Here is a 25,073-nt window from a genome sequence, read left to right on the forward strand (position 1 = left end):
CATTTCATGGAAAGCAATGCTTACAACTCGTGCCTTCTTTAATGAGCCGCTACTGCGCATGGCAATTTACAGCTGCAGCTTTTGGTACAACAGAAAGCTGTTTCTGAATTCCTCTGATAGTAAACTTGGTTTACTAAAATTGCTGGTCTGATTTCAGACTTATCTTCAAATCCTGTGTCATCTGTGATTCTTTTATTACCCTTTGTGGCTCTTGTTATACAATTTTATATGGCACTTTATTCTCATGATTCATCTGTGGCTATGGCGTCTCTCCATAAAGACACCCACATTTCTCAACTTACTTATTTGTTGAGTGCTTTAGATCTAAACCATACCACACAGTTGTTTCTCCCAATCCATACAAATCTGTATTTCATGAGTGCAATTATTTTTAGGAACATTCGCAGATTAAGGGTGGATATTGTGAAATAAACTAGTTAGACAGCCAATCTCCTAGAGTTAGAAGAAAGAGAATTACTCCAGGAAAGAGCCCAGAAAGTTGAAGGCAGGTATACAGCCACTCATAAAAGTGGGAACAGTTGTGTCTGTTTAAATAAAATTAGTGAAAGTGACTGGAGAAATTCCAACATCACACCTTCATTAAAAGCTGGTTTAGAGAGCAGCCAGAGGAAGTTATTTTCAGTGTAGAGTAGATTTTTGTGGATCCTACAAAAGTGAGGCTCTAAGTTACATCTTTTTGTCACCATCTACAGGTGTGTTATATACTAACACTTTCCACTTTTTTCAAATACAGACAACAGAATTGGAGAATGCAAACTGACAGTGAAGACTAAAAATTGGGCTTGTGCCAAGGGGGTTTCATAAATCAATTCCGTTCAGCATGTCCCTAATCTTTCTCATTTATATCCTTTGTGTTCACCTACAAAATAAAGCCTCTTTCTTATGAGGAAACCAGGGGAACCTAGATGTGACCCTTATCCCTCCAAGGACTGGTATTGTGGGCTTCTGTAGAAAATGGGCAGATAGAAAAGACAGAGCAATGATACTTTTATATTCCTCTAATGATTTCTAGTTTGAGGAACACAAAAGAAAAGAAGCAAGACATAAAACAAAACTAATGAAACAAGTTTATTGCCTTGTCTTCTGGGACATATCTGGCTCCTATTGCCAAGAGATATCCTGAATCTGAAGCCAGAATCGTGATTACTGGGCTAGGGTTCACAATACTTTTGGAAACCTGCACAGCAGGACGTTTTGTGCACCACCATGCTCAGGGTCCCAGTTTGGGGAGGAGGAGGAAAAAGATCTGAAGTAGAGAGCAAGACAGACATAATGGCTGCAGATTCCTTGCCCCCTCTTCTGCAGGGATAGCACAGACCCATCCCTTTATTCTGGTTGAATAGCTGGAGTATGATTGCAAACATGAGTGAATGAATTTTGGCAATGATCAGTGAAAAATGAAAGAGAGCAAGAGCCAGAACTTCAAAGCATGAAGAAATGCAGTCATTTCCATCTCTTAAAAGCAGCTCTGTAAAATGTTTTTATTTTCACTTCCCTTTCTGTTTAAACTATGGCTCTTGCTGCAGTATCTATTTACTTTTGGGGTGTAGGACAAGACTAACAGAACCATAAAAAAGTACAACTCACAAAGACACAATGAGAGTCTGGAGACTCAGTGATAACAACTGGTAGTGCTTCCCCAACGCTCCAGTTAATATTTACCTGTGGTATATGAATTGTTTAAATAATTGTAGCTGCCTTGGTCACCATTTTTGCTTTTAGCAGCAGAGCACAGTGCATTTGACTTGGTCTGAGAGGTTTTCTGAAGAAGCAGGAGAACCTTTTATCGAGGACAAACTCTTATGAAAGCTTCTTCTGCAGTTCTCATTTTTGTCTCAGGTTTTTGAAAATGGCAGGGGTAAGCAGATGCATGAAGTACTCCATGTTCATCTTCAACTTCTTATTTTGGGTAAGTTGATGTTTAAATTGTTATTAATGATGTATAAATGCGTTCAATGTTATCTGAAGGCTGTAGTGGAGAAATTGTGAAGAAAATAGAGCATAAGTGGAACCAGAGTATGATTCTAAATCAGGGAGAGGAGAATATGTTTAACTTTTGCCCTTCCCTTTCCCTTTTTCTTTCAAAATAGACTTCCCTCCAATTCTAGAACATCCTGGAGTCTGTCTCCCTGCCTGTAACGTACCCCTCACTTCAATCACAAGACAACAAGACACTCCATGTAAATGCATCGTTCTGTTGCTTTTATTGTCTACTGTTTGCGTCCAAACTGCGCAATGCTGCAAGTGTAGTAGCAGCAAAAGATAATTGTATTTGTAGTCTCTTCCTTGATAAATGTTTTTTTGTGTCCTTCTTTGTGGTTCTCTGTTGTACATTCAGTTTCATACTTAGTTTTTGAAAGGGGTCAGTGAATGTTAAAATGGTATGGGCTGGCAGTACTACCAATAGCTGTACTAAATCGTCCTGGCCTGCACCTGCACTCAAAACAGTGCAGCAGGCAGCTTTCTAATGCAGTTTGAACCATATTTGTCTATTTGTCACATCTCAGCTGGTTTGCAAGAATTTTAGGCCTTGATAGTTTTGGAAAGGTTTGAGTTAAAAAGCATTTTTCTCATGGTTCAGCCTCACTGTCAGCTTTCCTGCCAGAGATTTGCTAGGTTCGCCAGAGGTTCACTGAAACCAGAAGTGGAATTACTGGCCACAACATGGGATTTGCCTCAAGGGATTTTTCCTAGTGAAAAGGTGATACCACACAAAAGGGACCACAAACAGTAGCCCTGGAAAATTTGTGGCTAGCCAAAATGAGCAAAAGTATTAGCAAATTTCTTTGATTACTTGCGGACCTCACAAATACATTCCTAACAGGCCAGTGATGATTTGCAAATTTGGACCGCCTCCCCCTCTTCTTCCTCCACCTCCACCACAGCAGACTAAAGATATTTGACATCTGCGTTGAAGTTTTTTTCTGCAACAGTACTTAAAAAGATCCATAAGTATATGACTTAGAATTCCTGCTTCTCAAGACATTTTTTCTATTAATATGCATCTATATTTACCATAAGGTAAAGCATAGGCAAACCTCTGGCATTAGGAAAGCCCCAAACTACTTCTGGAGTGAACATGTGAATAATGCTGCAAGACTAAATCTCTAGTGACAGCATGAGTTTCCTAGGAAAAGACAGACGTGATCCTTGGGTAGTCAGGAAACAATCAGGCCTTCAACAAACCTCCGCAGCCTGTATTTATGCCAAAGGTAGTAAAATATCTACTCTGCTCTGGGGAGGAATATGGTGAGAGTGTTTGCTATGCATGTGACAAGACTGGGTGGGACTGTGGAAGATAAAAATGCAGCTATTTTAACTTTTTTTAAAGGAAGGGATTTTGCACTGCCAAGGTAGGGAAGAACAGACTGTGGTGCAAACAGGAATATGTGCAAACAGAATACAATTAAACTGAATTTTTAATTCACATTCCTGTCTCTAATCCTTGGAAAACATTAAATTGCTGTGGTAAAGCACAGGGATTAGTGATGTCTTTATAGCTACTGCTCCCACGGTTGCTCTTGCTGGTGCATGAGGCAGTTGGCAGGTGGAAAATTAAACTGATACTGGAAAATGAAGGTGACTTTAACCTTAACTAGAGAATAGCAAATGCTGCATATTTACGTGGTGTCCTTTTGTTTTTAGCCTTTTGAAATCCCTCTGGGAGTGTCCTCTCTTAGGGCAATCAGGAACGTGCTTTCTAGCTTTCCTGTACCTTTTTCTCAATGGCTCTTACAGCCTATCCTGAAGTGTCTAAGCCCTGGAATAGACTGAGCTAGATCCACAAAGGGGCTTTGGCTTCACCATCCTCAGCCTCGGCTGTTATGTGACTTGCACCCCCCCAGGAACCCACATCCCTACATTGGGCTCCAGAGTTTCCATAAAGTTTTGAATCTTCCTGGTGTGGTAAAAGCTGAGCATGAGTTTTGAAGATACGTGTTTTGGAGTTGGGTACCTATATGAAGCTCTTAATGTCCTTAAGTTAATCCTCAGGACAGTTTGGTATATTAAACCTGACACTTAGGTCAGATTTTTCCTCTCTCCCTTCTGCAGAGTTTGCAGGCTAGCCAGTCTCCGCCTGCTGCTCTCACGCTTTCAGCCTCTGCTACTCCACATCATTCTTATTTTTTGCACTAAATGTTGATGTCTGATCATTAGTTTGATGCAGTCTTAGTAGTAATAGGGTAATCTTTGATCAGTTGTTGATACCAGTTCAGACATGCAGTCCCATCTACAACCAGAGTGGCCACTTCCCTACACCCTACATCAGGAAAGAAGCTGAACCCCTTTGTCCCTGTAAGTAGCAATGCAAACTTAGCGAGTACAAAGAGCCATCATATTCCACGTTCTCTGTAAGATGTTTTTAGTGCTGGTAATTTCAGGTATCTCAAGGAAGTATTTCAGTTAAATACTTTCCCCAACAGGGAGCAGGCTTGTATAAACCTCCTTCTTATACCCTTAAATTGGCTGCTTAAAACATATGTAGCAGTGGAGGGAATTCCTCATGGGCCTGGTGTTCCCAGGAAAGGCAGAGTCTTGGTGACTGGTCCACTGTCACAGCAGGCTTGTCTGAGGTGATTGTAACTGACCTAGGCTGTATTTCTTTATTGCACCAAAACTGAAGGGCTCAAGAAGAGAAGGACTCATTGAATTTGAGGGACAACAGACCTGTTCCTGGACAGTTTACATATGAGACTGTGATGAGGTGACTGATTCTTGGTCAAGGCTTGAGGCAAAACTATATTAGCCATCCCGTTTTGGGAAAACAGGTGAGGATCTTTTCAAAGAGGCTCTTCTCCCTCCCACTGGAAAATACTGGTTCATTAAAAGTGAAACAGTTTCCTGAAATGTGTTTCTTTAACTGAAATTTTATTTCAGGAAAGATTGATAATTAGGATGGAGTATTCCATAAAAATTGAAGTGTTCTATTTTGGCCCTTTGGGAACAGAATATTTAGATTCATTATTTGTAATTTTTTCTTTGTGCATTATTATACACTTTATATTGTATAATATTCAGAGAAAACCAACAGGAACAAAATACCAAGATTTTACTGAAATGAAGCAATCTATTTTTATAATTAAGATATATATGCCTTATAGAAATTTTAATTTATAAGTGATACTCCTTTTCTGAATGGAGGAAATGCATATTGTAGAATTCCCATCTAATTGATAAGTTCCTTTACATTCATCTTTATTTACTTCTTCTACTACTGTGCTGTATTTTAATGGAAGTTCCTATATAATAAATAAGGCAGTGGCCCAAATTCTGTTTGGGTTTGTAGCAATTGCTACAAATATGCAATATTTGCAAATATGCAACACAAATGCACTAGCTGCTCCAGTGGAAATTTTCACATTAGTGATCCCATATTGTCTGGTGTATAACTCCACTAGTGTTGCTGAACACATAGTGCTGCTGAGCAAGACCCAAATAAAGAGTCTTATTATACCATCAGTTTCTGGGCAAATTCAGTGAGATTGAGATTTCAGTGGATAGTTCTAGTAAAATTTGATAACATGATATAGCTGTCATCAATTGTACAACTTTTTTTTTCGTGTTTATAATGTACTTATAGGAGCTTTACTTAGAGCATGAAAATGTGTTGTAGTCATGTTTGAGTGTTGGCCATGTTCCATATTAAATAATCTGCTGTAGTCATTATGATTTTTGATGCTGAATATCATATGAAACCTTTTGAGGGGGAAGTATTTTTTAAGAAAAATTACCTAAAACATATAAAAATAGCTCATTTAATTTTGAAGAGGAATAGTCCCAGTCATCACAGGAAGCTCATATCATCACATTTCAGGGTCATTTATGACTTAAGCATTAATGACATACAGGAAGATAATTATGAATATGATGAGACTCTGGTCCTCAGTGATTCCTCTTTCCTGCCAGTCCTCTCACAGCCTTTACTCCTGATTAGCCTCTTAATTATCTGTCGCCCACGCTTAGTAATAAAGAGAAACTCTATGTGGGAATCGTCACAGACAAAGTTAGAAATAGAGTGACTGATTCGTAGTGGAATGATACATCAAAGATCAATGAAATAGGAGCACAGCTAGTGATTAGGAAACGTGTCAGGATTCGTCTATCCTGACTTTAACATCTTAAAGCAAGTCATTCCGAGCTTCTTTTAAAGCCAAGGTAGAGAGGCGGATAGCACCTGTGGGTGATTTAGCTCATCTGAGGACATGTGCCTGTGACAGGTCTGATGAGTTAGACCTAGATGTCTAATTTTTACATGTATAGGACTGAGTAAGATTATTTTGGAATGGGAATAATAACTATCACAATGAGCAGTTTAGAGGAGAGTTATTCTAAAGAATGGAGATGGTCAGATATGACACAGCAGAAAGACTTCATTTTGAACTTTTCCTGCTTGTTTTACCATGGAGAATAGGTTTCTAGAAATGTGTCCTGAATAATTCTAGAGATAACATTTATACCAATATACCTTATCAAATCTCATGTATTTCCATTATGCAAGAAACAATGTTCTTTACAACCGTGTTATATCCATATTATAGCAATTTATATCCCTCTCTCATCTGACAGAATGTCTATGTGCTTCCCAACCACATGCATAAATCATCATTGAAATGTGGATTCTTCTGGGGTGGAAGCATGAGGGATTTGGTGCATAACTGAAGATTTAACTATTCCTATGAAGTTTCCTGACTGTGAATCAACACTCTATGCTCTAGCATTTGATGTTTCTTTCACTTTGCCAAACAAATGATTTTTTTCCCTTTTTTTTTTTTTTTTGCCAGCATCTGGCGCAATTTGAAGGCTGAATTTTAATCTGAAATTGCTCATCTTTCTAAATATTCTTTATTTTCTCCTGCAGGTGTCTGGTTGCATTATTCTGGGCGTCTCTATATGGATACGTATTAACAAAGATGCTCAGCAGGTAAATTTACCAGACTCATGTAAAATGTGGAAGCTACTATATACATTTTAATTTCCCATGCTCATTTACACAGATTTTTTTTTGTAGAGATGGTTTATGTGAATAAAGTGTAATGCATTTTATGATTAAGATTAAACAAAATGGTGCAGGTAATCAGATTATTTTAAGTACAGACATGTGACCACAAGAAGTGTCACCTAGTGTTACCAATGTAAATTCCTGCAGATGCACACTGATTTCTGTTAGAAAATGTGGGCCTCTTTCTGCTCTAATGAAACTCATGATGGTTTTATTATTGATTTCAGTGTTAGAATAATGAGGAGCCATTGACCTCCTAGACTCTTCAATGTCTTTCCCCATCAGAATAGCCACATATATTCTTAAGGATACTTATATATGTATTTAGGGAATATTTTACCTTTCTGACTATCTTCAATAACACAATACTTTTCCCCTGGTAATTTTGAAAGGGAGAAAGGATTTTTCCCTTGTATTTTTAATGGCTTCTTAAAAACCTTTTCACTTGTATTTATAGAGAAAGAGTTTTAGGCACCCAAAAACCTTTACTTAAGACGAAATTTTCCCAACAGCCCTCCTAGAGGGGAGAAGAAAAGTCAGAGTTCTCTTCTTGGATTTTATCTGGGTCATTAAATTACTTCAGACTTTATGACTCTCCCTTTCTTCAAAGCTAGGAAAAAATGAGGAGCTCTTGAGCATCTGGGCATGTTTGTATCAAGGCCCTCTGTGCCTGCAGGCCCTGCCCACCTCTTGCCAGCTGTGCTGCCAGTGGCACTGATGTCTTGCTTGTCCTATAGCAAAGCCCATTCCAGAGCAAGTAGATGCTTCTCTAAAAGGCTGCTGTGCGATCTCTGTATCTTGCTGCTTTGTTATGGCAACAGGAAGAACAACTGAACTCTAAGATTTAAGCAATATATTTCTTTTTGTGAATTTGGGCCATAGAAAGGCAAATGAATTTGAAAATTTGATGTGCATACTTTTATTTCCAAAAAGGCTTTATGCCCATAGGAGTGCAAAAATGGCCAGGTGTGTCATGGAAGCATTTTTTCCAGATTTCAGGTTGAACTTAGGATAGATTAAGTTGCAAAATTTCTGATCACTCCTCTGCTGCTCTAACACGTTCCATCAGTTAAGAACAATACTTTTCTATTCTTTATTTTCCCATCTGAAAATAAAAAGGTGATGGAGATAAGAGGACAACTTTATATATTTCCTGCCATTTAGCTGATGGTGCTGTTGCCCTTAGTCAGTCCCAGAGACCTCACATCTGAAGGTGGATGTAACAGAACTGACTTCATGATGACATTGTGACATGCGGTAAATTAGGTTACAGTGGAAAGCACTGTCATTGTGTACTGCAGAAGAGGAAGAGGAAGAAGAACAAGTCTCACTCCCCAGTCCCCATTTCAGTGAAGCTAAAGTTGCCACACTTGTTAATTGACCATGTCCAGTGGTCATGTCCAGTATGATGGCTCAGGTGGTACAGTGTAGCTTGGAAAACCAGAACCACTATTTTCCTTTCTTATTTCTGGGGAGATTTCCTATTCAAAAAAGCATCCTTTAGCGTGTTCCAAACTGCTTTCCTGAAGTGACACTGCGTACTCCCCAAAAGCTGTGAAATTAAGAATAGGGGCCAAAATTGAAAGGATTTTCTCTTGTTTTTGCCTCTATGCAGGCAAAGGTCCCATTCCAAATCAATGTATGTTTTGCCTGAGTAATAACTGAACAGACCATAAGTCTTTGGCTGTAGATGAATAGAGCTTTCTAAGAATAAATAACAGGAAGTACAGTCCAACTTGGAAGGGGAAAGAACAACACGTTCTTCAAATTATACTTGTCTATATACCTTTGCAATTTCCATCAGAAGATAAATGTGACAACTTCCAGACATTTTTGCTAATCTTGGCACCAGCCACATTGGAAAATATTCTTTGAAGATTTTTCTCCATTTTGGTCTTTGGCCTCAGTCAGTCCTGTGGGAACTGAATAATTTGATATTTAATAATACTGAGCTATATGAATTGTTTAGTTGAATGTCCCACACATCAAAATACAGTCCTCATCTCTGAGGGTAATATTAGAGATCCTGCTTAAAAAAAAATGAAAAAGAAAAAGAAAACTGCATTGGCAAATATATCTAACTTTTTCTAGTATATCCAGCTTAGCTCTGAGAATCGTTCTCTCAGGAACAGCAACAGAGTGTGTTCCTGGCCTTATAATGACAAACAGAGGTTTTGTTTCTTCAACTTTACGTTAATGTAGGAGAGATTTCAAGACAATCAATTTTGCTGCTTGCAATAAAAAGCAAAGATTCATCGACTGAAAACAAACTGAAAGCTATTTTAAGGACAAGAGACATTTATTTACTGTGTAAAGATGACTTTCATCTTGTGCAGAGACAAAGACACTGTGAAAAAACAGGTTCTACTGAGTTGCCCAACAAAAGATTTAAGAAGGTGCAATGGATAGTTGTTTTTTTTTTGTATGGCACAGAACTTTTCTATGATTGCTAGTCGGAATATTTGTAAGTTATGAAATAATCCCCTTTTTGGGGGGGGGTGTACAGATGTTTTTAGGAAGAGTTTCTTGTAGCTGAGAGATTTTTTCCCTTTTCTTTTTAGGAGTTCCAGATAGACAGCAGCACGTTTGCAGGAGTTGATCTACTAATAGCCGTGGGCTCCATCATCATGGTCCTAGGATTTCTAGGGTGCTGTGGTGCCATAAAGGAAAGCCGATGCATGCTGCTTTTGGTAGGAAGCAAAAACCTTCAGCTAAACTTTTACAGACCAAAGCTACATTAGATGCATAAGGTCCTTGCAAGTGGTCTTAGTTGAGGATGGGGGTATTTTTGTTTAATCAAATGCTTATTTATGATTATGATTCTGATTATGAAATGTGTTTTCATTGCTTACCTTGTGCTTGAGACCCTGCTAAGTTCTAGTGCAGAAGAAAGGATGGGTGGCCTCAACAACAAGAAAATGAAGTCCAGAGAGCATCTAGCAGGCCACTAGCTTTTTCCTCATCCAGCTATCACTGAAGTTCCTGCCATCAGTCATCTTCCACTACCTATCCCATTTCATCTCCTAAATTCCCAGCTACTCCCTCTGCTAGTCCTCCCAGAACTTCCTCCCTGTCCTTCTGCCCAACATCTCTCATCTACACACTGCCCATCATGCAGCTACTCTGATGTGCACCTTGTATTGACCACCCATGGAAGATCAGGAACACTCTGTCTCAAACACCCCCTTTTCTCATCCCCCTCAAAAGAAATAACTGGAGCAGCTCTGACTAGAACTTCAGTTCATTCTACCTAAATGTTTATTCAAGCACATGAGAGCTTAACATTCACCTAGAAGAAATGATCTTATCTTGGTAAAAGATGCTATAGTTTTCTCCTCCTTTGTTTTCTCATTAGTTTTTTATTGGACTGCTTCTGATCCTGATTCTTCAGGTCACAGCGGGTATTTTAGGAGCAGTGTACAGATCTCAGGTACGGTATTATGCTGAATTTTCTTTGTAGTCTTCCTAGAGTTTTGTTTCTACAGGGAAAATAATGTAATATTTGTACTTGCAGATTGAAACAACCCTTAACAGCACTCTTGCGGCGAGTATTAAGACATTGCAAAGCTCTACAGAAGAATCAAAAGTGTTTCAAGAGAAGTTCCAGACGTATGAAAGAGAGGTAATTAAAATGTATCAAAGGGCAAGGGTTGTTGTTATCCATCCAGTTTCTAGCATTTGTCTGTGCTTTATTTTACGGCTACTCTGCCACAGATTTGGATTTCATTCCTGGGGATAGGGAAGGATCTGGCTTAAATACAAGTTAAAATACTACACAAGGCATTTCTGGTCTTTTACATGGCATGGGCTTTCTTTGCATGAAAGGGTTTGTGAGAGAAATAAGGCAAGGACACACAACATGCAGTGAATCTACTGATGTGGATTTTGTTGTGTTTGAAAAAGCCCTTTTCTCTGTTACATACAGAGAGGATGACATTCTCTAAGACCCACACTGGGACTGTCTGAAAGACTAGTTCTAGAGGAAATAGTTTCATAATCTGGATATCTGTATGTTTGTGGATCGTTTCCTTGTGTTATCTAAGCATCTCCATGGTCTCAGAACAATTAGCTGTTTTTTGAGACTTACACATTTGGAGAAAGTTTTGATGAAAGATCTCTTTCTGTTTGTCTGTATGTCTGTGTAGCACTGTTTTATCAGCTTGTGTGGCAACTTCAAATATGTTTCATATATTTTTATTCAATAACAAAAAATGCATAGGATGATGTGTTAAACATCTGGGTGGTTAATTTGTAACACATATGTGAACTCTAGAGTAGATGATGAAAAGCCTTTCAAGGCAACACAAGCTAATGAAGTCTGAAGGCTATACATATGCATTCTCCCTAAATCAATTTGCCAAGTTCAAACTTCACACCACCTGAAACCCCATAATTTTGCATCAGTGATTATAAATTCCTCAGTGCGCTTAGAAAAATTATAACTCTCTTAAAACAAACAACACAACCAAAACAAAGGTCCCCTTATGTTGGGAAGCGGCTGTAAGATGTTATCAGTTCCTTCTTTGAGGCCACGTGCTCAGTACACTGGCAGTAATGCTGTAGAGCTCACAGGGCCTGCAGAGCATGCCCGTGGGGTTTGGAAGCCTCATAATTGCTATTGGACCTTTACAAAATCTGCATGTGTTTGTATTTGCTTTTCATGGTTCTTATACACTTTGTCAATATAGCGGCCTTACTGTAGGTCACTAGAGAAATTTGTGCATGTGTTGGAGGAAGGATAATTTTAAGGCTTGTAATTCTCTCTGAAGTGTGATAGACCAAATGTGTAAGTTCAAACAGCTCTCAGGAACCAAGGAACTGGACTTTGCATCTTGGCCATAAATCTACTGATTTTTAGGAGACTGTTGTGTAATGCTAGAGCTGCCACTCTTGCACAGCTATGGTTAGGCTAGTGAAAGTTATACATGTTATAAAGTATAGGTTTTGTTCTAGCCATGGTTGCCTAAAAGGTGCAGCTTGCTTAAGCTACCTGTAACAAGGGGTTTTCCTCAGCGTGGACTGAGATGCTGATTTATTCTCCTGTTCCAAACTCTGTCTGGGCCTCCTCAGAGCTTCAATCAGATGAACCTATGTAAGAAATGTTTAAAGATTTCTGATCCCTGTCTCAAGTTAGGAATAAAATGTAAAGCAACATTTCTGTTTTTTTTTTTTTTTTTTTTTTTTTCTTGAAAGCACTGCAGAAGTTTTCGGTGTCCAAAGCTCCTTGCTTTCTCAGATGCTTGGATCACTTTCACGTACAGAAATTGGCATCTGCTTCAGTTTGGTCTGGTGATGGCCAGTTCTTCTAATGCCTGAAATGTCTCAGCAGTATTTCCTGATCTCTGGAAAATCTTCCTTTCCAACTCAAGTGTGAGATAAGAAGATGGAATGTAGAGCAGTTTGTTTTAGCTGCGGTGTTTCTATTTCTTTTCAGTAGGATATGAAAGATGGAGTTACTTATCACCTACTGAAATTAGTCTTCTTATTTTAAAACAAATAATCTTCAATCCACTGTTGACACAGTGGCAGGCATTTTTATAAGGCCTTTATTAATGATAATTCTAAACAAAGGGTTATAAAATTTTAACTAGCTCTGCTATCCCCACCCTCCCTTTCTTTCCTAGTCTGAGTTCATCACTTCACAGGTCCTTAATCAGATGGTGACTTGGAGCTGGATGGCTGCTGCTCCCCGGGAGGGCTCATGTCCCCATCCAGAGGAAGCTGTCTCTGCATCTGGTTGCCCTCTGCGGGCACACAAACCTGTCTCATCACTGAAGGGATGACAGAGCCTGGTCTCCCCTTACATATGTCCCCAAGTAATGAGATTGCCAGTTAGATAAAGTCTTCAGGAGAAGACTGCCTGCTACTTTGTTAAAGCTTTCCTTTCTGGAGGGAAATTGCTCCTTCACTGTATCACAGTACTACTCCCCATCCAGTACTCTTGAGACAAGAAGGTTACTGCAGGGACAAGGAAAGCTTTTGGGGTGTATTTATTTCATTTGGAATATTCTCTTGCTATGAAGTCATTAAATACCATGTCTTACTGTGTAAGAGGGGAAAGAAAATATGATACAAAGGAGATTTGTTTTCCCTGTGCTTATATCTGTTCTGACCTCTCCCACTGCAGGAAACCAGAAGGTGGACACTTAGTGCCAGCTTTGTCCTGTATATCACACAGAGAATACCCTTGAATCTCACTGATATCACTGATGGTGTGGGCCTCCGCCATGCTCCCAGTGGACTTTGATGGATAGGCTTAAAGCACACCTATATTTTTAAAGGCTGCTGGTGTGGAAGGAAAGGAAGCAAGAAATGCTATTTGAGTGGCTTATGTTACTTCCCCTTCTCCTTCCCCATTCTACCTCCAGCCTAGTCCTCTGCTTCTGAGCCAACTTATTTCTTCTGATATAATAAGCAGTTCCCTGGAGGGATGAGTGAAGGGTGAGCAAAATGAAAAAGCCCATAATTACTATATTATTTTTTAAATAGACCAAGATTGCTTTTATTATGTCCCATGGCTTTGCTTTTATACAAAACAATGTGAACATTTCCAGCTGCCTTTTAAAAGAGGGAGGACCACAAACCCAAACCTGCACCTCTGAGCTTTAGTGGCTTGGATAAAGTGGAACCTGAAATGAAACTGCACCTGGTTTAGGTTTCACAAACCCCAAATGAACCTCTGACCTCCTCAATCCATTTCTAATTTAAAGGGTAAACCATCATTCAAGGTGGTTATTTTTCTGGATTTCACAGTTTTATGTGCCTGAATTTTACTTTTTCAGCCTGGCTTCTCAGGATGTGATTTACTTTAGATGTTACTTACCACATGCAAGGATAACCTGCAGAGAACTTGTGCACTCACCATTCTGATAACTGGTATGGAAATTTAAAGGGTATTTGAGACAGGTATAAATTTGGGAAAATTTCCACATGGGAAAAAATGAAAGGACAATTTCTCCTCCTTTGTTTCTCTCAGCTCCCTTTCCTACTCTCCCCTCACTGCAAGTCACCCCTTTTTTCCTCATTTCCTTATTTCCTCCTTTTGTGCAGAATCAGTGCTGTGGTTTGCTGAACGGGCCAGAAGACTGGGGAAAAAATTTGAATGCTCCTCAAACTGACTATAAAATCTGTGAATGTGCACTAGAGAACCAATCAACAGACCTCTGCACCTATGTTCAGGGCAGATACGTTTATAAAAAGGTAAGAAAAATACAATGCCCTACCCTTCTTTCCAAAAGAGGTTTTAACCCAAGGTTGTCTTTAGTGGCAGGCACAGTCAGCACTCCTGGCTCAAGCCAAGAAGACTAAATTTTGCCTTCTTTTCCTTTGCCAGAATTGCCTCTGGTCCATCTGTTATTACTGTGCATGCTTGAAATATGCTGCTGCTTCCTCTTCCTGGGATGCCTCTATTTCAGCGGCACAGTGCCGTACCCTTAGGATCTCAGCAGTCTGCCTGGTTGCTACAGATGAAAACTGCTATTACGGCTTCTGGGTTGGCATATACCACTTAGCCAGAGCAGCAAGTCGGCTACCCTTTGGCTCTCCTTGCTCCCTCAGAAAGTTATGATCCTCCGCAGTCTCATTTTGGTGGTAGACATGTTGGCTTAGAGTTTGACCTAGTGCTTTCAAAGGGCTACAGGTTATTGAAAAATGAACTAATTAAATACAAGACCTTTGGGTTTTGATATTTTTTTCTAAAAATATCCACACTCATTTTGCAGAACATGCTGGAAAGAAACCTTACATGATGTAGACTACCTGGCAGCATACTTAAAGTGTAATTGCCTACAACTGTGGCCTTTTGAAAAGCTTGTGATAATTAATAAGGCAAAATGTCTGCTGACAAACAACAATGAAAGAGTACTCAAAAATTGGTGGATGGGCAGCAGAGATCTCAATTAATTAATTTCAAGATTTAGCTGTCTCCTCATATGGAAATTCAGACTCCATGCACAGAAATAAAAAACACACATGAAAAAGTGGAAAACTAGCACAAAATAGCTGCATTTTTGGAATGCTAGTGGTGTGAAGTTTACCAATCTCTGCATCTAGTACAAAGCAGATTTTAGCAAATGTCCAAATTTGGTTGTATATAAATGCACAGCTCCTGGACCAGGTCTTGCCTGAACGCTAGTTTCCTCCCTGCATAGTCCCATGGAAGCAAATACTGCTTTAAAGCAAGGGAATAGTCTGGTTAAGTAGAGGATGCCAGAACCAATCTGAAAATAGGCTGTACACAAAGAGGCTGTTTTGGCCACATTTTTATGTCTTTTTGGCCTCAGACAGACAAACCCTCAAAGGACACATGAGAAACCATCAGAGAGATTACTGCAGGTGCAAGATAGGTATGGCTCACATAAACATGCACATTTCACGGTGGTGTTAGATGTTAGTAAAGGCAGTCAGCTCTTGTGATCCAGTAAAAATGATTTGAAACTCAGATCAGTTTTGAGTCAACTTAAATGAAAAGCTTTCTAGAAGGACTGGAAGGAAAGAACCAATGTGTTTTTTGTGAGGGAGTAAATATGGTGAAAGAATATAACTACAGTATGAGTTGATTTTGGGGAAAGGCAGATGTAGTGTTGGAACATTACTGTGGTTTTGATGGATTTAAGCCACACTTGGCTTTCCCTACAGTTTGCAAAAGGAGTGTTGTCAATGCCTGGAGAAGATGTAATCATTACGGGAACAGATGTATGCATTTATTAAAGAGGAGAGTAGCTCTGCATACAACTTCAGATCTGATTACTCGCTCCTTCCCAGCTCCAGACCATGACCACCAAACATTTGTCAAAATTAATATTTAAGCTTGATTTCATATCCAAATATTGAGATAAGTCTGATCCTAATAATAGGCTAGATTAGAGGTCTTAAATCCAAAGATCAGCTTAGTGGGAATTGAAGTTCTCTTTCAAATCTGATCTTTGCTGCATAGGCCATTTCCTAGTAATGAATGATTACCAAATGAAAGTAAGAATAAATGCTTCTTTCCCTGTCAAATGAAAATCATGCAAACATTAGGCATTACAACCATGTTTCTTAGTTTGAATTTGTACCTTTCTATGTTCAGCTACTAAATTCATGTTCATATTTGGGAAGGCAAAGACTAGACATCTGTTTCAGAGCAAAAGGTATGTATAGCTGTATTCTTTGTGTTCATTAGCAACAAGTCAGAGTAAATTCAAATAGCCTTTTTTTTATGGAGAGAGAGTAGAGTGATTTTAGAGGATGTATTTGTAATAACCTTAGGATAATAATAGTGTTTACCTATAATTAATCATTTTCTCTTATTTTTCAGCCTTGTGGAGAGTTGATAATCAACTACCTTAAAGACCATATGATCATAATTATGGGGATAGCATTTGGACTGGCAGTTATTGAGGTACCAGTATATACCATTAAAATATTTAGTAGCTGACAAACAATATATTCTACTTCAAAATGCACTGGGAATGGGATTAAAACACCTGGCTTGCTCAATTAATAGACAAGGGAAAACAGCCTCTAACTTTAGCCATAATCTTAGTGTTATTTCATATAAACCATATACGGTTGCATAGCCGAGAACTTCAGGTGGGATCAGACCACCCTTCTGCCTGTATAAGCATATCACAAGGCACTTTTCCTCCAAAAATTTGACAGCCTTAGAGCCAGAGTGAGAGTAAGCCCTGAGGATGGAGCAGTGTGTAGATTCTAGCCCCAGAAATACATGAGGCAGAATGGCTGATCTTTTCTTCCTCATTCCCTTCCCCATTTGAAGAAAGAGTCAACTCATAAGAAAACTTACCCTTGTGAGATTCCCGTGCAACTTTCTGATGACCAGAATGCTTGTCTGAGCATCCAAAGTTCTGGAGAACTGCCTTACCTAAGCTGACTGTCCGTCTTCTTGCAACTTTCTATATTGACCCATTGTTGCTAGGTGGAGCCTGAAGTCCATTGTCTTCTTTTTCAGTTTGGTCATAATTGGGCTTAAACCAAAGCTTATTAAAGTCAAAAGAAAACCCTCCTATTGGCTTCCTCAAATCTTGACTGATGTCTCTGATGTGCCTTTAGTAAGAATTCAGCTCACTCTCTCATCCTCTCTTTATCCATGCTGTGCCTAAGCTAGTTCTCTTCTCTTTTTCTGAAAGCTAACTCATTTTCCAGGAGGAATCCTCAGCACAGCTGAGATAAGTGACTTCTCCTGTGCCTGCTTTGGACTGACTTTATGGACATGGATGTATTAAGTTTGGGTCCCTGTGTTTAGGACAATTCTTTCACAGCCCTCATTTCATGCCCTGTGGTGTATGTGCTTCATGCTACAAAAACACCACTCTATCAGGTGGCTGCATAGCCCCTTCATTATTTTGAGAAATTTACAGAACAGAGAAGAAGAGAAGAGAAGAGAAAAAAGAAATTTGTTTTGGGGCCACATATCTGCCATATAGGGCTTAGAGGAAACATGACCCAACTATGCATTATGCTGCTGTACTTCAACTAGTGTGAATATTAGCCAGTCCTCACCAGCTGGCCTTGGAGCTCTCCCTTCAAGACAGAAGAGAGAAGACTAAAGACTAATTGACCTAGTTCTTCTTTAAGAAATGCCAGGCATTTATAATAGTTTAAGCCAGTTATATCTTAGTGGTCCCTAAACTGCGTATTTGTATCATGGAGAAATTATTATATGAAATTATTATTTTGAGGGCAAAATTTAACCATCAAGATGATGTGTAAATGTATCTGAGTGCATACCTGTACTGCTTCATATATTCCTGTATTTAAAAAAGAGTATGTGAACTCTTTCTTTTACTTGTTTCCTCATGTACTGAAGAATAACATGCAGAATTTTCCCAAAGAGAGGAGGAGAAACAGTGAGGTTATCCAACCAGCTTCATAATGAATGACAGGCTTTGATTAGGAGAGAATGACAGAGAAACTGGGGGTTTCATCATGTTACTTTCTTCCATCATTTTTCATTCTTTTCACTATTCCTTTGTGGTTTCTGCCCCCCCCCCCCCACAACAAGTGGATGTTTGAGGTAAAAGCAGAATGATGAAGATCATCGTGCAGAGTTCAATCTGTTATTCAGACTGAAAACTTCTTAACGTCATTGGCAGAGGATTGTTCCTCGTGGTCTAAGAGTGGGCAAGAGCCCCAACTCAAAAATACATTTCCAGGAAAATAATAGTAAGCAGGAAAGAGTTATGGAGCTGCAGCACTGTGAGATGACATGCCACTAACTTCTTATTTAGCATTAGCTTAATGTTATTTAAGGTACTATATGTGGGGGGTCAGGTCTCTTGTCTATATGTAGAGTTATGGGGGAAAATACATACCAATATTAAAAGATGGCTTTTAAAAATATAATGGAAGTGTAAAATTGCATATCTACCCAGAAAGTAAGTTGTAAGTTGCTTTACTCTAGTGACTGCAGTTACATGAGTTATATCCTTTAGTTCACTGGCCATCATTCTTCCCTGTTTTCCAGTTGGCAGCTTCTGTGGTGGCTGCCTCTCCCAAACATAAAAGGATTAGAAAACAAAATGAATAAACAATATGGGAAGAGCTTCAGCTGGTACAAATAGTCAGCTGGCAATTTACACCCTCTAAAGATTTATCCCTTCCAAAGATAGATGAACATATTATCACATTTCAAGTAACTGCAGATCAAGGGCTACATGCTTAACCATATCTCTCCTCTGAAAAAAAAACAAATAAAAAGAACCAGACAAGGAGAAGGGTTCGCTAGCATTCCCCCTCTGCCTGCTGCTTTTTGCCACTTGTGGGCTGTTGATGATTTTAGCTCACTTTATCAGGAAATAATATTGAGAAGAAGGGCCCGGTTTCACTTGGGCACAAGTGAAAACGCAGGCATGGTGCATCAGGGAAGCTGTGATGGCTTATTCCAGCTGTGAGCCCAACTCCTTGTCTTCCTTCTATTCCATATGTTCTGTATGCTCTCCGCTGTCTCTAACCTGAATAAATAAAACATCCTGGTGCACATAGCTCCATAAATGTCATTTGGATACTTTCCAGTTTTTGTGTGACACCTTCACAGACTGATTAGTTTCAAATCCAGAAGGAAGCTTTCTGATCTTCTGATCTTACCAGCTGTCTGTCACAGGCTATGGAATTTCACCCAGTAATTCTCACTACAGGGATGATCCTACTGAATTTTATATTTCAAGCAACAGCTTTTTTTGTGGACTCAGTGTTTCCATTCCAATTATCTTACTGATAAGTGAAAAATTGTTGCATGATTGTATGCCACTCAAAATGATGGGGTATGTACATATATAGATGTATGCCCATGTATGTATACACATGCATCCATGTATGCATATATTTACAAAGAAGAGAGTGACAGCCGAAAAGAAGAATTCAAAGGCAAAAAAAAATCTTTGTATATGCAATGGAATCAGAAAGTTCCTCCAACTTCTTAGAAAATAAAAGATCGAACTTTTGTTGGAGTTGCTTGAACTTCTATGTATGTGCTGCTTCATTGCAGTTAACAACTGCATTAAAAAAAAACAGAATTAAAGGATTCCCCATCTACAGGGGCATCTATCTTTTAAAGAAATGAAAAATTTCTATCTGCAATCTTACCTGTGGTACATACTGATTTCATTAAAATGGCAATATTACAGAGTCATGTTCTTTAAGAATTACATTGGAAAAGATCTTCTGCATAGCAGATTTAGCCTGCATGTAAATCCAAGACATTTGCAAACAGAATGTTCCCACTGTGTATCAGTTGTATCCTGGGATTTCCAGAACTGCCAAATAATACCAGAAATGTCTTTGTTTTCCAGATTCTTGGTTTGGGGTTTTCTATGAGCCTGTACTGTCAGATCCAGAGAAAATGAAACTGTGGAAGTGTCAGAACGATGTCACCAGCCAAATCAAAACCTTTATAGATAGAGGGATATTTGACTTGGCACTTTCAGATAAGTACATGCATGTCCCAGACAGCTGTTCTGATGAAAACAGCAGCCCTTGTGCACACAGATACTTCACAAATTGCAAAATGACCTCCTTATAATTCATAAGACTTAATGATGTGAATGTGAATCTTTATTTGCAATAAAAGTCTTTGTTTATGTTTCTGATGAGTTTATTTTGTCTGAAGATAGCATTTAAGTCATGTTGAGATTTTGAGTTTACCGTACAATGTGTCTACATGGGTGTTACGCCACTCATAGCAGAGTCATCTTAGACAGCTGCAGATGATATTGCAGCAACTGGCTGGTTTGGGGAATCACATGGTTCCAGGCAGCTTTGCTTGTGGGGCAGAGTTTTTCATTACTATTGTCATGGGTCAGTTTGACACTCTATATGGTATTATGGACAGGGTTTTGTTACTTGTGAGAAGCAAAGGTACTAACTTTCATTCAAATAGGAAACCTGTATTTCCCTTTAGGGATGTTTAAATCAATATCCTCGCAGCTGAAATGGTCGCTGATAGGTCTATATGATGCTTAGATCGCATGCAGGAGTCAGTTTCAGTGGGCCACCTTCTGCAAATATGCATCAAGGGTGAAATCCAAATACATACTGAGACAAGACTTAAACAGAATTTATGTGGGCAAGATTTCCATGAGAGTGACCAAGACAAGCAGTGGGCTCCCCAGCAGCAGGCTGGCAGCAGAAAGCATGGCTGGCAACACAACAGGGAAACACACATTCATGCCTTTGTGTCCTGCATGCTACTTGAAAGTGTCCAGGCCCTGAGGGCACCAACAGCCCTGCTGGTCCCTGTCCTCTCCCCAGAGCCTCCCCCACACCCAGCCCAGACCCCCGTCCAGTTGCTGCCCTGCGACGCCACAGTGGTGCCGGCTCCAGCCCTGCCACAGCCCTACCCCTGCCAGGCCACAGACCCCCTGACCCCCACCCTGGCCCCAGCCCAGCTCCGCAGCAGTGCCTGACACCCTCCTGGGACTGGGGCTGCCTCGGCTGCCCCCGGAGCCCTGTGTCCTTGCGGGACAGTGGAACAGGCCCTGGGGTCCAGCCCCAGCTCTGCCCCACTGGCAGCCCCCTGACACTGGCCCAGGGAGTTGCTGGCCCCCCCAGCACCCTGCAAGAAAGTAAATGGCATCAGGGAACAGAATTTTTTCAAGGTATGAAGATGCCTAATGATGCCCACTGGGATCTGTTGAGGTTTTCCAAAGCATGTGGGTGGCCTCAGTGCTGTGAGTTAGGGGACTAGTAGTTTTCTCATATCCCATTAGACCCCTTTTCTCATCTTTACCAGCAGCTTTAAATACCTTTACCCAGCTGGTCTTAAGAGAAAACTGTGTACCATACTTTTCTGCTTTAAGACTCCTCTAGTTCCTATGACTGTGTCTCAAAGCATGCCCAGACTGCTCCCGATGTGACAGAGCCATGCAACTCATGACCAGTGGATATCTGACTGCAAAAAGTGAGAATTGTTTTTTAAATATCTTAAAAGGTTTCCTTGAGAGGATAACTTTGCCCATGCCTTATACTGAGAGGTCTGGGTTAATGTAAAATTCAGCTGCAGCAATCACTTACTTTAAAAAAATATCCAGAAGAAAATGTTCTGTCCTATCCTCCCACCCTTTCCCAAGGTTCCTTAGACCATTTGGCCAAATAATGAGATCTGTTTTCAGAAATTCATGCCTCCCAGGAAAGTTTTCTAACTACCAAACAATTCTGGCACTTTCCCTTTGCTCTGCTGAACCTGGGAGACTGTGTCAAAAGAATTTAACTATGTTGAACCAGAGAAAAAACATGACTCTGTAGCCCAGCCATTAGGGTACTCACTTGGAAGGAAGGAATGCTGGGTTCTGGTTCCTGCTCCCCTGACTGTTTTTTGCTGTGTATGTTATCCCTGATTGGAAATCCTTCAGACAGTGCTGGGAACTGACCCTGAATCACCCAGATTGTGGGATGGCAGCTTGACTCCTGGATTATCACTATAGAAAAATTTGGGAATGAAAGGGCAAAATACAGAAAGAATTGCATCTTCCTCATCCTCCTCCTTCTCATGAGAAAGAATGCTCTCCTCTTTGACTATAGTGTCCCTAGGGCCTCCCATAGAGATAGTTCAGAGCTGTGAAAACCTAATGGATGGACATGAAGAGGAAATCACAGCTCACCTTTGTTCCCAGCAGTGGTTAGCTTCAGGCAGCTGCAGACTGTTGCTCTGATAAGCACACAAGTGAAGCTTTGTGATAAGCATTGATGCTAAGTGGGCACAACGGTAGGTAGGCTGGTTTGGACACCAATCTGGTCCTGTACACTACTCTTGGGGAGACAGATTTTTAAAAGTAAGGTGTTAGGATGTCTATGTTTTGGTTGTCCACAACCTTTATTGGATAAAGTCCCTAGATATCTAATTTTTGCAACAGAATAATAATACATGATACATTAAACCTTTTCATTGAAACTATGGTGCTGTTAATATCAACAGCAACAAGTTCATTGTCTTCAGTGAGGAACTTTGAGACAAGAGTTTTGTCTGGAGCTAAGGTGAATAGTTCTTCTGTTTATTTTTGGAGTTTTTTCTTTATTTCCTAATGCTCTTAGGAATAAAACTGAAGTACTATGATTATAAGCTACCATGATTCTTTAGATGGAATTGAACCAATAAAGCCATTCAGAAAATTACTAACTTGTTGATGAAGTGGGTTTGCCTCCAAAACATGTCTGTTGCCTTTGACATTACACAGCTTCTTTACCTGCAATATTCTGTAGCCTCCTGAAGTGTTCTTTTTCATTTTTCTATGGTAACAGTAAAATACTAAGGGTGACCACTGTAGCATATAACAAAGAGAAATCTGTCTGGATGGGATTCAGCTGGTCGTATGTACATCTCAACAGTGTAGAAATTCATGTCTAAGCTACCTGTTTAGACTCCTCTTATAATCAATGCAGAGAAATAAGCAAATCTAGGATGCGAGTCATCTAATACTAAAATAGATGTCCAAAGAGGTTAGATGAATTTGCACTGTAGATATGTAAAGTTAGGGTGAATGAATCCCCCTCTACAAGACTGAACTTGTTAAAATCAATAGAAGCAACAGTCAGTCAGGAAAGAGTGTTAGTGTTATATTCCATAAGGGTGCCATGATTACTCATTGATTCACTGACCTTTTAGATCAGTCATAATCCAGCCTGCTAGGAAATGAGCCCGCTTGCTTGCCAGGCTGGTACAATGAGATTCTTCTGCTGTGCTGGAATATCCCTGTCAGAGCCACGATGTTGAAATAGAGATTCCAGCACCACCAAAACAAGTTCTTCACGGATTCCTCTTGGTATTCTTATCAGAGAGCACTTTGCATTAGCAATTGACTTAAAGTAACAATGGGACCTTTTTTTGAGCCCATATCCACTTTTTAATCATGATGTCTGGAATCATTAAAATGGAATTTGACAATAAATCCTCAATGGAACAATAAAACTGTGAGGGTTTTGTGGGGTGTGGGGGGGAAGGTTGTTTTTGCTTTTGTACAACAATCTCATCCAAGGTTATGTTCTTCTCAATGTTACCCAATAAAATCAAGCATACAGAGGAAAGACACACAGCCAAGACCTTAACCCTTTGGAATAGCAAAGGGACAAACCATATATCATTATAATCTTAAATAGTATAAGAAAAGAATAGTAGGAAGAAAGGCAGTGAGTCGCTGCCTTTGCTAGGGGAGATGAACCCCAACTAAAAACCGTCTATTTAATGCAAGCTGGTGATTTATCATGCCAAAGCCAAGGAACTATTTAATGGCAACAGATCAGACATTGCACCTGGGTCAAACTGTCTCCAAAGAATAATTTGTTACATCATTTAAGGGATTTTTGAGGAACGTGTTGTTCTCAGAAGGGATTACATTTGGGGGGAAAAATACAGCATGAATAGAAAAAGAAAAAGTTATAGTTTATGGCACAATGTGAGTCAGTAAAGCAATGTCAGGAATGCCATAAACATGGAAGGGAGCATTAATAGGTCCATTACTGGCAAGAAAATCACCAACAAAGAAAAAGACAGAGACAGACAGACAGACAAAAGGAAATCTAATTTTGAAAAAGAAAGAAGAATCAAGCAAAACAGGGAAGTTCATTAGAAAGCAAAAAGAATAAAGGTATTGAACTTACCAAGATCTGATGATTTGTTGCACTCAGCTCAGTGTGAGGGGTATTTGGCACTGATCCACGTTTGTGTCCAGTCTGCCAAGTTGAAAGCCAGTTCAACCTGTTCTTCAGGCAATGTCAAATCTCCCCCAAATCTGACAGACTGTCATGGCCTCTAAGAAGCCACTGTCACAGGTGGGGGTCACCAGAGCAGAGTCTGGTGGCCAAAGGCTGACCCGAGGGACAGCTCTGCCAGCTGTATCGCCTCCAGTGATGCCGGCAGAATTTGCCCGAGGAGCTGGAACGACTGGATTTCCATCTGGGAAGGGTCCTAGGGCACTGCAAATCTTGTCCAAGTATTTTTAGAGACATGATTAAATAAGGCAGCAGGGTTTATTTTTAAATTAATATGGGGGATTATCAGTTTAAATTCTGAGAGAGGATTGAAACCACAAAATTAAAAGCCAGATCCTTGGCTCTGCTATAAGACCTGTCCTGACTGCATAGCCAAAGGTTTTCTGGCATGGGAGAAAACTCATCCTATTTAAGATGATTTAGGCTGGATTCAGCTCTCCCCAATCTAGGGTATATTTGACGTTGAGCTGTTTGGGTCAGCCAATTACAGAGCAAATACGTAACCCTGCTGTGGGGCCAGAACTGAAAACTACCCCTGCAAAGGTTCAGGCTGTGGAATCCGCCGAAAAGCTGCTCCACCAGGAGGGACAGAGTTGTCCCAGTCTGTGGAAATGTTACACTAGGACTTCATTCAGGGACCAAAGGGAGGCTTGGATCTCTTCTGATCCACGGCAATTTGCTTACTCTTGATAATTATATATCAAGAGAACTGGCAGCTTTTTTCCCCCTGTCAATAGCAATATTCTCATCCTTTCACTGAAGGGCTCTCTTTTTGTGCAATGGTTTGGATTAAATTGCTTTTTGTTCTTTTTGAGTCATTCTTTATTGAACTGAAAGCTGACCCTTGGTT

The 25,073-nt window shown here is 39.9% G+C and overlaps 1 protein-coding gene across 1 annotated transcript; it reads left to right on the top strand.

Annotated features, from left to right (window-relative positions):
* The first annotated feature begins 1,870 nt into the window (after positions 1–1,870).
* TSPAN8 (tetraspanin 8) lies at positions 1,871–19,866 on the top strand. Its single transcript, XM_026061785.1, has 8 exons — positions 1,871–1,930; positions 6,881–6,943; positions 9,583–9,711; positions 10,377–10,451; positions 10,536–10,643; positions 14,072–14,221; positions 16,320–16,403; positions 19,813–19,866. The coding sequence occupies exons 1-8, from the start codon at positions 1,871–1,873 to the stop codon at positions 19,864–19,866; spliced, it is 723 nt and encodes a 240-aa protein (XP_025917570.1).
* Positions 19,867–25,073: the final 5,207 nt, after the last annotated feature.

Source organism: Apteryx rowi, unplaced genomic scaffold, assembly GCF_003343035.1.
Source record: "Apteryx rowi isolate R43461 unplaced genomic scaffold, aptRow1 scaffold_185, whole genome shotgun sequence".
Taxonomy (NCBI): domain Eukaryota; kingdom Metazoa; phylum Chordata; class Aves; order Apterygiformes; family Apterygidae; genus Apteryx; species Apteryx rowi.

Excerpts from the sequence above, each read along its gene's own strand:
- TSPAN8 (XM_026061785.1), top strand. The coding sequence starts at position 1,871 with ATGGCAGGGGTAAGCAGATGCATGAAGTACTCCATGTTCATCTTCAAC. Across the intron at positions 6,944-9,582 it reads TTAACAAAGATGCTCAGCAG|GAGTTCCAGATAGACAGCAG; the intron begins GTAAATTTACCA and ends TTTTCTTTTTAG. Across the intron at positions 10,644-14,071 it reads TCCAGACGTATGAAAGAGAG|AATCAGTGCTGTGGTTTGCT; the intron begins GTAATTAAAATG and ends CCTTTTGTGCAG.